We start from the raw sequence: 17317 nt of genomic DNA on the forward strand, positions 1-17317 counted from the left end.
GTGTCGAATATACGCTTTCTTCTATTATTTCCATGTCCGGAAGTCAGTTTTCTGATGTCCTTGCTTTGACATAACATCTTTGTCAAAAAGAGTATTCTATCATAGATTCTTTTGGTTGCATGTTTAGATTGATGTTGCAGATAGTGAGGCGGTGTCTTCCACTCTTCTTCATTCTGGTATTAACCCATCCTTACATCTTCTGATCACTATCTCTGATGTCATTGATATATTTCTTCATGTCTCTCTGATGCTCAATAGTTTCTTCAACATTCCTCCACGTCTACTATTTTTCCATTTTCCCACACAGCATATGTTCTTCCGATTTAATTGCTTCTACGCTTATGAATACGTAAATTTGAAAATACACATGTTTTTCTTCATATGTTCGTTCGTTTCAAAACGTAATTTCCACTTTGAAATGTCGTTTCTTGTTCTATAATATGGTTTTCTGGGTTTTGATAAATTCTCGGGGTTTTTTTCCAAAAGTTTTGCGAATTTTTAAAAAGGAATTTACTCTGAAACTAAGACTCCGACTTCCAGATCGAAACGAAAAAAAATTGTAATACGTAATCGTCGCTAGACTAACAAAAATTGTCTGTGCGCCTTTGAAACTACCGTAATTTAACACAATTGTGCACAATTGTGTTATTTATTTTTACTTGACAGGCTGATGGTTTTTCTTGGATAATTGCTTACAAAAAATCGTTCCAGGTTGATTAATAGCTCGAAAGAAAAGAATTTTGAATTTCCGTCCATTAAAAATAAGATCAATTTTCCAAAAAAAATTACACGAGCCAATAAAGCCTTCGGCCCGTCCGGGCCGAGAGCGGTTGCAACTCGCATGATTTTTTCGGTATATTTATTTTTAATGGGTGACAATTAAAAATTCCAATATAAAAATAGCTATTGATCAACCTGGTACGATTTTTTTGAAGAAAATAAGTTATTTTCAAAAAAACCGTCGAGCCTGCTCTGCCTGGTTAAAAAGTACTATTTTTTGTTTGTTTATCCGCTCTCTTCGATAGAATTTTCATGACAATTTTATCGAGCTTTACAGTTTACTTATTTTCAGAAGCTGAAACACTGTTTGGAATGCGATAAACGAAAATAACTTATGGGAGACCCGAACAGGACAGTTTCGGCTTCAAGACGACCGAAAGCTATCGTTCGACTGCTCGATTTCCAACAAATTGAGGTAGTATTTTTCGTATGCGATAGAGAAAATGATTATTCATTTTTCAGATAGTTTTACACTCTCGATTATCCGTTGAAGATGTGCTCAGATTGGTATCTGAAAAGCTAGAGCTTTCGTTTTCTGATTCGCAATATTTTTGTTTAGGTTTTACGGATAATTTGTGAGTTTTTCACTGCCAGGGATAGTACTGAAATCTCTTCATTGTTTTATTCTCAAAATTAAAACATACCAATTTACAGAAATCACTTTCACTGGCTTGATGGCTCGGTTATTCTATACGACCTGGTCGCGTCAACTTCAAATCCAAAGGGCACGTTGACCTTGTCGCATCATGTCAGGTGGGTAAAAAGAAAGAAAGAAGTCGGGAAAATGATGAATGCTTGCAGATTCTTTGTGAACACGATTTACGAGGTTCAGTGCGCATCAACCGCCAAACTTTTCTTTTTCGACATTCATAATCAGCTGACGAGAGTAAGGAAGCGTATTCTTTTCAAATTACAAACCTGACTTATTGTTTCAGCACGAATTGCTTGTGGCTAGCGAGGACTACTTTGAACTGGTTGCTATTCTGGTGTCCGTCTTCGTTCCCGATTGCCAGTAAGTGCTTCTTCAGCCTTTACATCCACACCGATCCGGTCTATTTCTGTCTTTTCACTATGGTCTTCTGTTAGAAATAACTAAAAGAAAGGAAAGATCTGAATCCACTTGAAAGTGTGGTTTTCATCCAATTATAAGTCAATTCGACCCCACTTTTCTCCGATTTGTTTCTATTTCTTTTGATTTCCTCTTCTCGTTTCTTCGGAATTCATTTCCCATGATCACACGAAGGTCGCCTAACACTCTTCTCTCCCACACACCTGATAATTTACAACTGTTCTTGACGACTTTTCGTGTTTGATTCTTCCTATTTTTTGTCATTTGCAGAGAACACACAATATCGGAGGCAATTTCTCGAGTAATGCCATTGTCTCATCCGCCCTATATTCTGCTGAAAACCGATCAAAGCGATGTAGAGAAAAAAGTTTTTGAAAAATTTCGATATTACAGGCGGTTACCTGTTGGAACAGGAATGATAAGGTAAGGTTTGGCAGAAGGTAACGGATACCAACAATGTAAACATGGGTTTGTTTGTAGTAGAAAAATCACATTATCATCGATTTGCATCGTTTTGTCTTATGTGTTTCTGTATGAAATCCAGATTATTCTTAAGAAAAGAGAGAAATCGTAAGAAATCTACATATTATGGTACAGAAATCAAACTTTTCACATTTCGGCCCGGTTTTTTCTTTTTCCCTGTTAAAACAGTTATTACTAAAACTAATCTTTTTGGTGCTTCCATAGATTTTAAATTTCTGATAATAGGAATAAAGTTATTATATCAAAAATCGAAACGTTGAAAATTCGGATTTTTTCAGTTATTCAAAAAACTATTCGAAAAACTTGAGTTGACGTTTTGTACTTAACGTACAGACTGACCGTGTCGGGCCGATCGAATTCACATGAAGAATCTTTCAGTTTCATCAAGCTCGCTGAGAAAAGTGAATCGTATGGTTATCGTATGTACGAAGCTTTGAATGAAAACAACGACAAATGTATTCTATCAATTGGATACAAAGGAATCTACATATATCGGAGAAGTCGTCATCAGAATCTCATTACTCCGTATCTAGCATATCCATGGAGAGTCATAGACAATTTGTATTATCGAGACAAAAAGTTTTCAATAGAAATTCGAGAACCAAAAAAGTGAGTTGACTTGAAAATTTAGAAACTTGAAATTGTCGAAAGACAAAATTCAAATTATTCCATTCGGTTTCTCACTTTTCATCTTTTTGTTTTTAGGACCGAAAGTAGCGAGAACGTGGCAGATGATGTGATCCTGATCAATGACCGTCAGCTGTCGGAAGCCTTCAGCCACCCGACTACCCAGTAAGTCCCTTCCCATTATCCTTTCTTTTTTTGAATGTTTTGTCTAAACATCGCCATGACTGCACCTTTATGTACTCATTGTGCACACGCAACAGTAGTGCAAAGTTGCGTCAACTGGAAAGTTTCTTTTTTAAGACACCGCTGTTTCCATCGAGACAATGCACTATTGATAGATACGCAGACTGTTTTGATTACCCAACCAATAGGTCCATTGATGAACTTCGTAACAGGTCACCTAGCGAAGCATTCGCTTTTGAATTGTAGACGTTTACCTAAATAGAGTGAGAGTCGTTTGTCATTTGTGTGCCAATTCGAAAAATGATCAAAGCGGCTCAAATGAGATGTGACAGAAAATACATGGAAACGAGCGGACTGGCGCGAATAAATAATTAATGAGACACTGTTTGTATGGTCATTTGTGGGCGCTTGTTTCGACATGAAATACGATTCAAATTGGTGCGCAACGTCCATTTTCTGACGAGAAATGAAAGGCGCTCATTGAAAAACAGCGAGTATCTCGGTTGTCTTCTGTATACAAAGTCTTTTTTTTGAGTTCTGCTATCCAGCGTTTCAACTTTCAACTAGGTGACAGACTCGAACAAAAAACAAATAAAGTAATTGGCAGCCGTTTGTCAACGAGCAATGATCAGATCAACCAATCGGACAGTATCAGTATATGAGACTACAAAAATTATATTATTGATGAAAGCCCCAAAATATTACTATAACTTTTATGATAATCAGAATTTCAGATTTTTGAAAACTCCAAAAAGTATTTTTGAGTAGTTATTCTAGACAATTGTATACTTCAGATAAAAATAAGTTCATTATAATTTTCAGAGTATCGTGTGGTCGCCGTCGTTCAAATAACCAACAACCACGTGTACTTCTGTTTCCATTTACATGCGCAACTCCCCTTGTTTGTCGGACAGTTTGGATGTCAGCTATTGCACAACATCGTTTTTTTCTGGAACGAAAAGAGCTGAAAAAGGTGATTTTCATTTTCGGTTTTTCTTCTCAATTCTTTCTCTGGCTACTTACTCGTTCTTTTTATTGCGCAGAAAGCGTGACAAATTTCCATGGATGATGATGTCTTTGAAGGTGGCCAGACAGCCTAGGTGGTATTTCGAAGGCTAAAGTAGCTTGAAGCTATACGAAAAAGAAACCTTTCCTGTCCTATTTTTTAGTTTGTAGTGAGATATCTGAAATGTAAATTCAAAGTTTTGAAATTTCAAACTTTTTCTCTTTTCTTTATTCTACAAACTGAGTCATCCATACGACAAACAAATTCCACTTAAGCTTCGTTTATGTTTTGTTTTTCTTGCGATTTGTTGTTACTTCTTGTGATACGAATTTTCTCGTCCAATTCTTCATCTTGTCAGTTGGCATCAGTTTTTCAGACGTTTTGTGCGTTTTCAGTTTCGATGATTTTTGGGTTTTCCCACCTTCATATATTACTGCGACTAACTTTTTTTTCACCGTTGCCTGGAAACATTATCACGAGATTGCTAATCAAATATCTCCCATTTTTCATTTCTTTTCTCTCCACATTCCAAAAAAAAACGTATGGAAATTGAGTCTGTTGGTGTCTGGGCAACCCCCCTTCTTCCTTCTCCTCTTCTACTTTTTTCTCCTTTTTCAACCTCGCGTCATCATTCATTTCTTCGCATATCCCGCTTTCACGAACCCATCACCATGTTGCCCTGGAGACGTCGTAGGTTGATGATGTGAGCAGTAGCACTCTATGTTTTTCATCCCCCTCCTGCAAAATCTCTTCTTTATTTTATTTATTAGTGTGCAACAAAACATTATGCAATCGGCTCAATCGGTTACTGTTGAGCGACGTTTGAAGTGGACCGATGATGTTGCGTTGACGGATTTAGAGAGATCTAATTGATTGAGTCATCAAATAGGAGAGTGTGAATACTGTAGACAATTGAATGATACAAATGTGCATCAGATTTCAGAAAGTATCAGCAATAGTTTTATGATTCTCGATGATTCATAAAATCAAAAATTTCTGAATTTAGTTCTACCAAGTTACCGTAATCATGTGACTATCTATCATATGAACTGGTGATATACAATGATTTTTCCTATTCATTGTCTTCCTAGTCTTCACTATAATCGTAGATAGTCGTCACTGTCTGCCTGTTGTTGTTCCGCTTTGTTTGGATGAGTCACATTTCACATTCTCTCTAGTGCTTTTATCAACGAGACACTCTTCATTTTTCTCCCACCTCTCCTCTCATAGTTCGTGTCTTTTTCTTCATTCCGTAACTTCCAATCCTTGTTGATCATGTTGCACTTTGTTTGGTTTTTCGAAATACTTCGAAGTCATCACCAAAATTGCCACTGTTTCTGTGAGAGCAGCCGCGCCCATCTGCGTCTCTTCTTCTTCAACACTATCTCGGTTTCTATTGTGACAGATGATCGTGGCCACAAAAATTTGCATTTGTGTCCGGTGTCCGTTCACCAGTTCACTTGTCTTCCTCATCTGAATATTTGTACATTGTTTTGAAGTGTACTACAAAACTAACAGCTTCTGGTCGAACAGAGCGATTGATGAAAAATATATGACCACAAGGTCCCAGTGCTTTCTCACTCTCTCGTGCAGCCCGGGGGGCACTTGTCACTGGACATTTTACACACTCAAACTCGGAAACGGGCTCTTTTTTGCGTGGTGGTGGTGGCGCTCTCTTAGATCTCATTCTTGTTTCCCTCATCTGTCACTCATTTAGTCATTGTTTTGAGTTTGACTGACTTCCATCATGATTCGTTGACCACCTCCTCTATTGTTGGATATCTCGTTTGCATATGAATACCAACGATGAAAAGCTGCCACGTTTCTAGATTTCTCTCGAATCGACGCTTCAATTTCTTCCACCTTCCCCCATTTATAAACACTATTTTTTGAAATTTTACGCACCGATGCTTCTATTTGTTCAACAGTCAGTCCCCGACGCCTTTTTTGTCGGCGCCTGTGTTATTGTAGAGAATGTGTGTGTCATCAACCAATCCCCAACATTGTAATTTCGAATTCCGTTTTTTGTACGAGAAAATAGCAATAAGATTACATAGATGTCTAGAGACATCTAGCTCCCGCCTAACTGTGTCTGATCATGTGGCTACTTGTAGTTTGTCTGTTTGCGACATAGTTTACTTTTCTCCAAAAAGATCTACAACTACTCTGTTTGTGTCAAGTTTTTTTTTGAAGATGATTGATGAATGAGATTGTACAATTCTTTTGACAATGCAATATCCATTTCACAGATTTCTGTTAGACTTATCTACCATACTGATTTTCAGTAAATTCACATTCAGCAAGAAGGCTTTTTCTGAAATTTACTGTTTTTAGATTGCAGCACCTTGGACTAATCTATTGAACTTCACTGAATTCTTCATAATTTATATTTTCTTATTCATGCCCTAGTGCCGTTTCTCCTTCCTACTAAGCGCCTGACCGATTTAAATCACTCGAAAAGTGTCGCCGCTTGGCCACTTCAAGTTGTGAGCACATCCATCGCGCAAAAGCACACACATTCAACAAATGGATGATGATGGTGGTGGCAATCCGAGACCTCAAAACTCGACCCATCATCAACATCAAAACATGTCGTTTGTTTTCTGTCAATTTTTCGTAGTACTCTACCCATCCGTGGGCCGATTCCTGATCTCTCTCGGAAAAGATGGATGGAGAAAGAGTTGTTAAGCGGATTGTCTCATTTTCCACCCAACGGACAAATAGACTACGGGAATACAAATTACGGTAAACGAAGAGATACAATTTTTAACAAAATGTCTACTCCAACTCTTTTTTGAATGTTTGGTTCACTAAAATGAATTAGCCAGTGGAATTCCCAGTGTCAAGGTTCTCATAATGCGATAAATCCATCACATTGAAATGTTTGCGGTTAAAAGATTCTGGCAAAAAAAGATCGTAGGCGCACCCAGCGGGTGAAATGACCTTAAAAAAGATAGAGGTAGGCAGTCGGCAAATGGCGAACAATGGAACAATCAAGGAATACAAAGTAGTTGGAATCCGGCAAAACTCACGGGGGCTAATTGGCGAGATGGAACGTTTGCGCGACGATGCATCCCGACGATTCAATTATGAATTGTGTTGCTGCTGCTGTGTTTTATGAAAGCGACTATATCCGGCGACGACTGTCAGATCTGCAGGATGATGGAAAGGGTGTGTAGATGTAAAGAGACAAGGCCGTCTAACCTCTTCGGAAAGTACGCGCGAGCGAATTTCCTTTCTTGGATCAGCGACTGTCTCCCCTGCTGCGTCTCCGATTCGTTCCTATTTCAACTCGAAGACCATCATATTCTTCTCCCCTCACTACTACTTGTTGTCCAGCCCGTATCCGAGTTCTCGATTGTCTGCGAATCGTCAACTTGTTGCTATTTCCTGTTCACTCTACCTGAAGGTGGTGGTGGTGCACAAGAAGGGCGGTAAACACAGAACAAATTGAGAGGAGCGCACAGTGCGCGAGACTCGGAGTGAATTTCGAAAGGAATCTGTGAGAGAAAGAATTTTGTCTGTGCGTCTGTGGATGCTTATTATTCGGTACATCAGTTGTCTTTGTTACCATTCATTCAATGCACCAGGACGATGATGTGCAAGCTATACAGAAACCCGCTTATCGGCATAGATATTTGCAGGTACGTTCTTCGTTATTTGAGAAATTGAAACAGTTGTCATTCGAACCATACACCAATGCTCAATCTGCCATTTTTCTCAACTTATCAGCTGCTTCGTTCCAACCAACTGATCTCTTTCATGACCTCATTCTTTCTAAATGAGCTGTTATCTTTCTTGTGCACCTTGCTCTTTTCCCTCTGATGGCTCCTGTTCTTCACGTGTTTTCTTCATCTCATCCTTTACATCCACATGTGTGCTTCTTTTTTCCTTTCTCTCGATTCTTCATGTCCTGACTCTCATTTGTCCGCCTCATTCCACCATTGATTTGATCTCATTTTCCGTCATGATTCTATTAGTTTTTTGGTTCTTTTCTCCCTTCATCTCTCTCTAAAACTCAAATATATTGAAACGGCTGAAAAACGACAAGAAATGTGTTTTTTGTTTGAATTTCTGATGAGCCTGTCGTTGGTGGTTTTACGCTTGACGAGAAGCATCACTCATCCAACCGTCCGACGTCTTTTCGCACCCCAATTCATAAAGGATTTCGTCTACAATTTCTCTATCTCTCTTTGTATATTTCCTTCCGAATTTCACACTGTTGCAATCTGGTTTTTCGTTATTGCAGCGTCCTTCACTGATCCGATTCACCGGGCCACATGTAAATTATCAGCTAATCGGCGGTAGATCCACGCACTTTCTCATGTCGTTTCCGAATTCTCCTTCTTCTAATTTTCTCTAATTAATTAAATCTCTCATTTCACTTTCTTGTTTTCTCATCTAGTACATTATAGTATATCCTAGTTGATCGGAAAGAAAGTGAGCCATCATCATTCAACTGCACCCCTCTTGACTTTCTTGAATAATACGGTACACAACACTGTGAGACACTGCGCTAAACCCAAGTAAACACATAGAAGATTTCGGAGAAAGATGCAGTAGTAAACCCATTTCAATATTTATTATTCCTCTCCGAATAGTACTATAATCGGACAAAAGTAGGTGGTTCTAGTGGTCCTTCTTCACTTTTCTCTTTTCCGAATTCCGTCCAGTCCGGAAATGACATTAACGCTCTTACCCCCCTGGCTTGTTCTCTTCTTCTTTTTTCTTTTTCTCTCTTCGGAATCCCAACTAAACCATTACTTTTTCTTCGTTCCCTAAATTCTGTTTCTATATTTTTCGGTCGAAAATGTGTATTCCCATCTTCTGAATATGTTTTTTGTTGGTGCTCCTCATTCCTCATAACTTTTCTGAAATGCGCCTCTTGAAATTCAATTTTCCTCTTGACAATCTCACTCCCCCTCGGCGTTTTCTGCCCGCATATGTTCGTTTTTTCTCACTTATAAGTATCTTACATCAGCAAAGAAGGGTATTTATGGTTCTGAAAATGCTTACCGTTGTTTCGATGAATTTTAATTCTCTTGATCTTTCTATTATTCCGTTAGACTGGAACAAAGTGTATAATCGAGTCACAAGTACATCGATATCAAGTTACCGAAGAGTGCCAAGCGCCCTCATTTCATTCGCGCATCCCATTTCTCGCGTACTCTAAAATCGAAAACAATAAGCTGACTTTTCTTGACGAGAGATGTCATATCAAACCATTCAGATTGCTATCTACCGTCCTTTTCTCTCTCTCTCGTTTCCCTCTTCCGTTCCATTCTATTCAAGTCATATTATACATGCATTTCTTCATATTCCTCTTGTCTTTCTCAATCTTTGGTCCGCTCATTTCATTTTCAAACCCGTTTCTTTTTCCGGCGAGCAGTTACTTTTTCTTCCTTTTTCCTCTCCCAAAAAAGCCAGGACGCTCCATGGCAGTTAGTGTCCACTGCGAGTTTCGTGACTCCCATGGGAAGTGACGAGTACGAACATAGTGTTAGCGACGACAAAACGATGGACGTAGTCAACACGTTTTTGTCGTCGAGAATCGGTATGTGAAATGAGATTCTGAGACGAGACCGAAGGAAGAGAAGAAGGCGTTCATGAGCTCAAAACAAACATTACGTATATACCTTTCTGGACTTCCCAACCACAAGCAAATAGGATTCAAATTATCTGAAACTGCTATTCTGAAGTCTCAGACAGTTATCGTATCCTCTGTTTTCATTCTTGAATTTTCTATGTTTCTCTATTTCTTCTTCGTCGTCTTCTAGAGCAAAACCACAAATATTCTACTATTTTCTAAAATTTGAGTTTCTTGAGTTTTATGCGTTTTTTCTTCGAATGATCAGTGTCTGCACAACATTGATGGGATTCAAAATGTGTGTTCTATCTATGTCTCTTGTTTTGTCTCGTTCCCTCAAACATAATATCGATGCGTGATACGTCAACCAGATATTTCGATATTCTTTCCAACATCTGACCGCCATTAGATGTTCCTATGAATTTAGTGGATCTCTTTGTCTTGGGGTTTACATCATTCGAGAAACGCATATTTTATTGTCACGCTGCACGGGAATGCAATATGGCCACCCGGGCTAACGTTCCCTCGTTCATCTGTCGCATAGACTAGTATCAAATGACTGCCGGTGCCTTTGGTGGTTTACGGTCGCCCGCTTTGAGTTTACGACCCGAAAAAGCTATCATACTACTAAACCATGTTCGAAAGATTCTAAGGCTGACACACAATCTGTGAACACTAGTCGACGCAATTCTTTTCTCATTATTCTTGTTTATGCTAATTATGGGGGTATTTAGGATGAGAATAGGGTGATTGCGTGTGAAAACAGCTTCACCGTCTGATCCCTTATTAGCCCTCATTTGACCGTTCGATTCAATAATCTGAGATACTCGACGCTCTTCAATTTACGCAACTCTACTCAATCATGAGAACCACCGAACAGCTTCTTCTCGACTATACCTAAACGTTGACTTAGCGCCACCTGTTACATGATGACCTGTCTTTCCCTGTTAATCGTCATGTCACTGAGCTGTTTTTCTGGACAGAGGCAATTAACGAAAACCACAGGTATTTGGGTGTGGTAGGCATGACTTTGAAATGATCACGGAGGTCATTCCTCTTTTAATTCAATCAAATCTATCAGTTCTCGTTTTATTTTTCTTTTTTGTTCATTATCACATCATCGTTTCCTCTTGTTCTCACCCACATAGACAAACTATTATGGCTTCTGTTTATTTTATTAACCATGTCATGGCTTGCGCTAAATCTGTGATGCTACCACCTGCCAGCAGTTCTTTTCCTGTTCTTCCCGGCACTCATCTGCCCGTAAGCTCTTTCATAATTTGAATATAGGCACTCTTTTCGTAGAGACACTCACACCTGTCGCCACAGTACACACAGAAAAGACACGGCACGCTAGAGCTCATCTCGTTAATCCCCTCCAATCATTTCTACAGCTTTAGATGTCATCGCAAATTATTACAAGAAATAGACGAGAAGAAATAAGAGAAATCATATTTGAACTATGTGGAAAACGAATGTTATTGTGATCTACGGCGGAATGTTTTGTTTCGGGAGGTACCAGGGCCACCTTTGTGTCTGCCGCTGAATTTGAATGAGAAAAGTCTGTTTCTCAAACTACTGTCACTTGAAGGAACGTACAGTTGTAGTCAACAGTCGAACACTTTTCTCATTTCGATAAACAGTATAAAGTGCAAACAAACATGATAATTCATTTACTTTGTGTGTCTCTCTTTTCCTTCTTTTTCTCTTTTATTCTTTTGGCCTCCAATTATTCCATCAACTGATTTCTATTACTTCTTCGTTTACCAACACTCATTATTATGGAAAAAGCCAACATTTCTTCAATGGTCATTTATTTTTTCTACCAGTTACCTCCTTTCCCTCCTTTCTCCTTTAAGCCACGCCCATCTCTACCCTTTCTCAAGCTTTTTGGTATTTAATGCCACCTTAGCTCCGCCCACCACCTACCACAACACGTGCCGTCCACCTTTCTGTCATTAGCGAGTGAAGCAAATATGTCTATGCGAATTCATGCTTTTAAACAAAGTATTCTCGAACTACTAATTGAAGCATATTCTCTACAGAAAACACATCATTCACGGAACGCTGTCGTCGATCATCAAGAGCTTACTGAAAAGCTGAATCGACTCACCAGCACCAGCTCGTTAGGATCCAGTTTGCCTTCATTGAGGTAAGATTTTCTTTTTTCCGAACATTCGTAAGAAAAGGTTTTTCAATGAGAATTATCCAAATTACAACACATATTAATTTAATGAAAATTTCAGCTCCCTACACTCCAACTCGTCGATCGGCACAATGCCGTCGGCGAAAATTGGCGACGGAAGTACGTCAAGTCTTCCACCTGTGTTGTCATCTAACAAGCCAATATCAACGCAAACTTCTGAAGTTCCCTCGGATGCTCAAGATATGAATGAGACACTTCATAGTAAGAACTCTCCCCTGAGTTCAAATTTTTCATGTATATTTTTCTAGATAAATCCGTCGAAGAGTTTCAAAGAGATCTGGAAAGGTGTGAAGTTTTGAAAGCACGAAAAGCGGATTTAGAAGCCAGGCTGCGTCAGAAGATGCAGGAACTGAAAGCTGTTTGCGTTGAAGAAGGAGACATAACAGGCGAAATGCCTGTCGAAATAAACGACGTTGTTCTTCCGGGAGACGATTTTCCTCGATTGAAACGACGCGTCGGAACGGCTTATTCGATTCCAGATGAGCTTATTAAAGCAGATAAGGTAAGTACTTTATTTATCAAAAATCATGCTGAAAGAGCTGCGTAAAGTGGATTCGCTCTTGCCACATCGTTAGTGTTTGGGTCTTCAATGTAGGTGCCAGTAAGACGAACCACGATCAGGAAGTTGAGCATAATGATAATGACTCCCACGACGTGTGTAAAAGAAGAGTTAGAATTGGCACCTGGTCCATCTTCGATCAGATCGTAGAGCATACATTGAAGAGCCACAATAGCATTGACACTACACAAGAACAATGAGAAGAATGATCCGAATGAGATTCCGTCTGAAAAATTGAGTTTTTTCTAGTAACGTTTCCTTCAACCAACCAGTCATCAGAAGCATACTCAACGACACGAGGGCAGCACTTCCAACACTTATTCCTACCAAAACTTTTCTATTGTCGTCGAAACTGTTTCCAATGACCTGAAAAGTTTTGTCACTTTCGATATAATTTTTTTAAGCCCACATGAGCAGTTAGTCCAACAATGACAGGCATGAAATAGTTGGGCGGTCCATAATCAGCAAGTGAGTAGTGAATGTTAGTAATCATTGAAAACATTCCACACAAGAACGCCCAAACAATCATTGTCACTCGATATTCATAAATTGTCAGTTTTTCCTTCTTGAAAAGAACTGCAATATTAGCACCAACTAGTGGTAGAAACAAGTAAGTGAACATGAAAACAATGAAACGACCGAAAACTTCACGGAACGGATAGTGAAGGAATGATAAGCCTCCTGCACGAATCCCCAACGTAAAAGAGGCGAAAAGAATCGTGCGAGCCACATAGAGTCTGAGATTGCATAATTACTGTAGGAAAATGGGAACTACCATACTCCATGAGAAGATTCCGAGGGAAATTAGGTGGAAGTGGTCTTGTATCGAAGACTCGAAGCATGATCTTCTCACATTCCGTCCAAATGATTGCTCCGATCGATTTGGGCTGTTCTTTCTCTCTGGAACAAGGTCTGAAGATCTCCGTTTTCATTTCCCATACTTACTCAACACGTTTGACTGTAGAAGTCATTATTTCTTGGAAAGTTTCGAATAAAACGAAATACAAAAGCTTCTTGAGAAGTGAACTCATGAAATAGTACAGCTTTAGTACATTGTGAGGTTCTTAAGTTCACGTATTTCAGGCGGACAAAATGAGTCAATTGGAAACAGACGTTGAATTGCATCGAAGGATTGTGGCAGCAGCATCTAGATTAGCAACAGATAAAAATACAAACAAATCAGTACGAAAGAAGAGACAAAAAGATCTACAAGCGGCGAGATTAAGACTAAATCGACTCGAGCAAGGCCTCCAACAAATGAGACATTCAGCAAGCAAACCGGATATCAGTAGCCTCACAAGTGATAGTAGTAGTAAGTTGAAATGTCGTAGAAGTCTTAAATCATTTATTTTTTCAGATTCATGGTCAGCTTCTAATTCAAGTGGAGCTCTGCTGACAATGGCAATGACGAAGAGTTGTCCGACAACACCACGTGGATCTGTTCCAGATTTGTCGAGAAATGATATGGGCGATGAGAAAGACGAGTTTGATGAAAATGTTGAAGATAGAGTGTCGAGGAGAGCTCCAAGGTATGTCACGATTTTTCATTAATAAATTGGGTCAGTGAAGACTGTTTCGTAGATATGGTTTAGGACGATTTGCTTTCAGAATTTTTAATAAAAGTCCCGAAGTGTGATTACCCTCGATTCAATTCCCAATTCAACCTTTTTACTTCTCTCACTCTTATCCCGAAATCCCATATCTAATATTCTCCCTTTTCCAGTGCGATTTCTCGTCATTCCCTGTCTCAGCGGTATTCCGGAGTATCTTCCTCATCAACGAGTTCTGGATCTGATTCAATGGGTCTTGGACTGCCACCACGCCCAACTTCTCGGAAATCACAACAACAACAGACAACACCATTCGAAGATCAGCTCGATAATCCAATGATGTGTGATGTTCCTTCAACAAATCCACTGTTAGTAACCACCTCCTTGCACACTCTGTCACATGTCAGAGATAACGGATGTCGTGTCTTAACCGAATACTATCCTGTTCTGAAAAAGATCAGAACAAACTATTGAACATTAAATGTTGTCAGCTTATTGCATAAAATATTCCACTTCTTTGTTTCTAGGCATGCAGATCTAGATAATAATCTAATAAATTTATTTCACCCTCCGCTTCTGCACTAATTCTGATTGGTGTTTATTATTTGTTGATTTTCTTTATGGCCTGCTATTGAAAAAATACAGCCGAAAATCACCAAAAACTAGTTAACAAGTATACAGAAATTGCTCACTGAACAACCATGAAATTTTTGTAAAAATGAAGATTCCTTTTATTTCTAGCCACTCTAATGTATGTTTTTGAGCAGTTTCTATTGTCCTATCCACGTAGCACATATTTTGTTTGAGTTACAGCTAATAATGTGTTATTTTGCAGTTACGAAAACGTCGGATACCGCTCCACTTCATATCGAAGCAGTTATCGGCAAGCACATTATCCAACGATCCAGGTAAGTAACCAACCTCTGAAATTGAAATAAAATGAAATTCTATTTCAGGATGAACACACTCAACGAAAACGCGCTCAATCAGCTCATTCGATAAGTACAGATAATGGTGCAAACGGAAGAACATCAACGTATTCAGTTCCATTGAACGATGCAGCCCAGAAATTCAGAGATTACGATTATGAAGATGAAGAAGATTCAACTCCCACTATGGATCTCCCTGGACATCTGGTAAATGTACGTCGATTGACTTCTTCTATTTCGTGTCAAGCTGGATTCGCAACGGCAAGTTTGGATCGTCGATATGCGAAAACCAACGGAGGAAGGATGTCAAGTGGATGCTCTGATGATATCATTCGACAGAATGTAACCACTCGAATCACAACGTTCCCTGTTGCTACGCCAGCAGCTACCGTAATATTATCTGGGTTAGTGTTTTTGATTTTTTCGATACAGTTTGTATCTTTCTAATCAGAAGTGTAAACAAGATGATAAGAAGAAAGAAAATTTATCCCTTTCATCAAACGATTTGACGAAGATGAATTGTTAATTTGATTGAAGATAACTGTTAGAAAGAGAGGGCATTGACACATATGACCAGTCAGAATGTTGAAAGAATGTAATTTTACAGAAAGCCATACTCGTCATCTGAACTTCCACGATTTCAACCACCTCCCCCTGTGGCCCGTGTCACACATTTGCCACGTGGATCTCTGCCGCCGTACACACCTTCACCTTTAGGAATGCAATCTCCACAGTCGAACGGAATTGCTCCACCAAATGGAAAACTGTCGACTAATCCTCAAATGGAAGCACTGTTGTCATACTACAAACAACAACAACATCAGTCACAGCCACGTTCCAATCCGTCGCAACAGCCGAAGACAGCGACGATCGTTTAGAATAGAAAATAAATTGATTTGTTTGTATGTTACTTTGTTCTATGTACCGTTGTCAACTTTAAAAATTCCATCTCATCTTACCCGAATTCTATGGTCATGTGTCCTCATTCTCTGTGAATTTCAATATCCGGTGTGTTCATTCATTCTATTCTCTTCGGAATTTTTATTATTTTGCTCATCATTTTCCTACTCTCCAAATGTGATAATTCCGTTTCACTTATGCCCACTTTTTCGTTTATCAATGAGCTACGACGGGTCAGTTCAAATCCCTCTCACACGATTTTAGTTTTCATTTTTTCGTCTCTTATAATAAGAGAATATCATTTCAGTTCTTGAACCATATTGAGCGAGTATTTATTTCTGTGAATGTTTCCCTTGTGAACTTCTAAAGTCTAATGAAGTGTATTATTATTTTGGGCATACATATTTGGAGTATATTCTTATTCGTTGAGGTTCCTTACAAGATACCTGAACGGCAGTTAGCAAACCCCATGAACCCGTTTCGGTTTTATTGGTTACTTTCAGATTGACGCATTCTTTTGTTGTGTTTTCACTAAAGTCGCAGACATACCCAAGTCTTCTAAATTCGTTTAGTTTTCGGTGAAAATAATATTGAAGGCGCGAAAAAGGAATGTGGACGTAAGCGAATGCCCTTTTCTATCTAGGTATCTTTTCGGTGAGGTTTTCATGGTCATTAGCATGAGAAACAAGCAATCTGAAACTCGATGTCGTAGGAGAATTCCACGTTATCTTCCGAAATCGGCAGATCGGATCAGCGCCTTCATTCCGTTTGCCCGTCTTTCACCGCGCGCGCGAGGCGCCGAAAAACACATTGTCTTTTCCCAGTCTCTTTGGATTGTCTTTCCGAAAAAAGACGTCCACCTTCCCATTTTCATTCAAAAATCAGCTGTCTTCAAGCACTAGCCATATTTTCTTTTACGTTAAGGTGCCACCACGAAACATCGTATTGATTTATTTATCTCTTCCGTGATGCAAGTAAATTTTGCATAAACGCTTGAACAATTTGGAAAACTAGTACTAGTTTCGGTTCTGTTCGAATTTTTTAAAACATTTCTAATGAGTTAATTCATGAGTTTCATTTTCAAAGAATAGAATACAGTAAGTTATTATTTGGTTACTGTTTTTTACTATTTCTGCATTTGTGTGTCATGGTGTTTGCACATTTTACCGATTTTCAAATTTTTTGCAGGCAACACATTTGTTGAGTCTCTTCCTCGTATTCTTTATTGATTTTGTAAAAAGTTTATACAGCTCTGAAACTGTATTCCCTTTTACTCGTATGTGCTCATCATTTTCGTTGTAATTTTAGAAACTTACTTTTGATTCTGTTATATTTAAATAGCTATTTTCAACTGCAACAACACATTCGTCATCGAGTATCTATTTTCACGAAATTCCTTTCGCAATTTCAAAAAATACTCGCAATTTTGTTTTGGAAT

The 17317-nt window shown here is 38.8% G+C and overlaps 3 protein-coding genes across 3 annotated transcripts; 1 reads left to right on the top strand and 2 right to left on the bottom strand.

The window, feature by feature from the left end:
* Window positions 1–1114: 1114 nt before the first annotated feature.
* On the top strand, window positions 1115–15857 carry GCK72_014453 (uncharacterized protein; the record flags this gene model as incomplete). Its single annotated transcript, XM_053730292.1, has 18 exons — window positions 1115–1195; window positions 1243–1355; window positions 1435–1533; window positions 1582–1666; window positions 1716–1792; window positions 2120–2272; window positions 2711–2941; window positions 3038–3124; window positions 3965–4115; window positions 11781–11887; window positions 11982–12142; window positions 12190–12443; window positions 13584–13812; window positions 13858–14029; window positions 14224–14418; window positions 14886–14958; window positions 15007–15383; window positions 15587–15857. 18 exons carry the CDS (start codon window positions 1115–1117, stop codon window positions 15855–15857), a joined length of 2916 nt encoding a protein of 971 aa, XP_053585064.1.
* On the bottom strand, window positions 5394–5835 carry GCK72_014454 (uncharacterized protein; the record flags this gene model as incomplete). Its single annotated transcript, XM_053730293.1, has 2 exons — window positions 5394–5621; window positions 5665–5835. 2 exons carry the CDS (start codon window positions 5833–5835, stop codon window positions 5394–5396), a joined length of 399 nt encoding a protein of 132 aa, XP_053585065.1.
* GCK72_014455 (uncharacterized protein) lies at window positions 12467–13471 on the bottom strand (the record flags this gene model as incomplete). Its single annotated transcript, XM_053730294.1, has 5 exons — window positions 12467–12726; window positions 12770–12866; window positions 12910–13237; window positions 13281–13400; window positions 13446–13471. The coding sequence occupies 5 exons, from the start codon at window positions 13469–13471 to the stop codon at window positions 12467–12469; spliced, it is 831 nt and encodes a 276-aa protein (XP_053585066.1).
* Window positions 15858–17317: the final 1460 nt, after the last annotated feature.

This window comes from Caenorhabditis remanei, chromosome IV (genome assembly GCF_010183535.1).
Source record: "Caenorhabditis remanei strain PX506 chromosome IV, whole genome shotgun sequence".
Classification (NCBI taxonomy): Eukaryota; Metazoa; Nematoda; class Chromadorea; order Rhabditida; family Rhabditidae; genus Caenorhabditis; species Caenorhabditis remanei.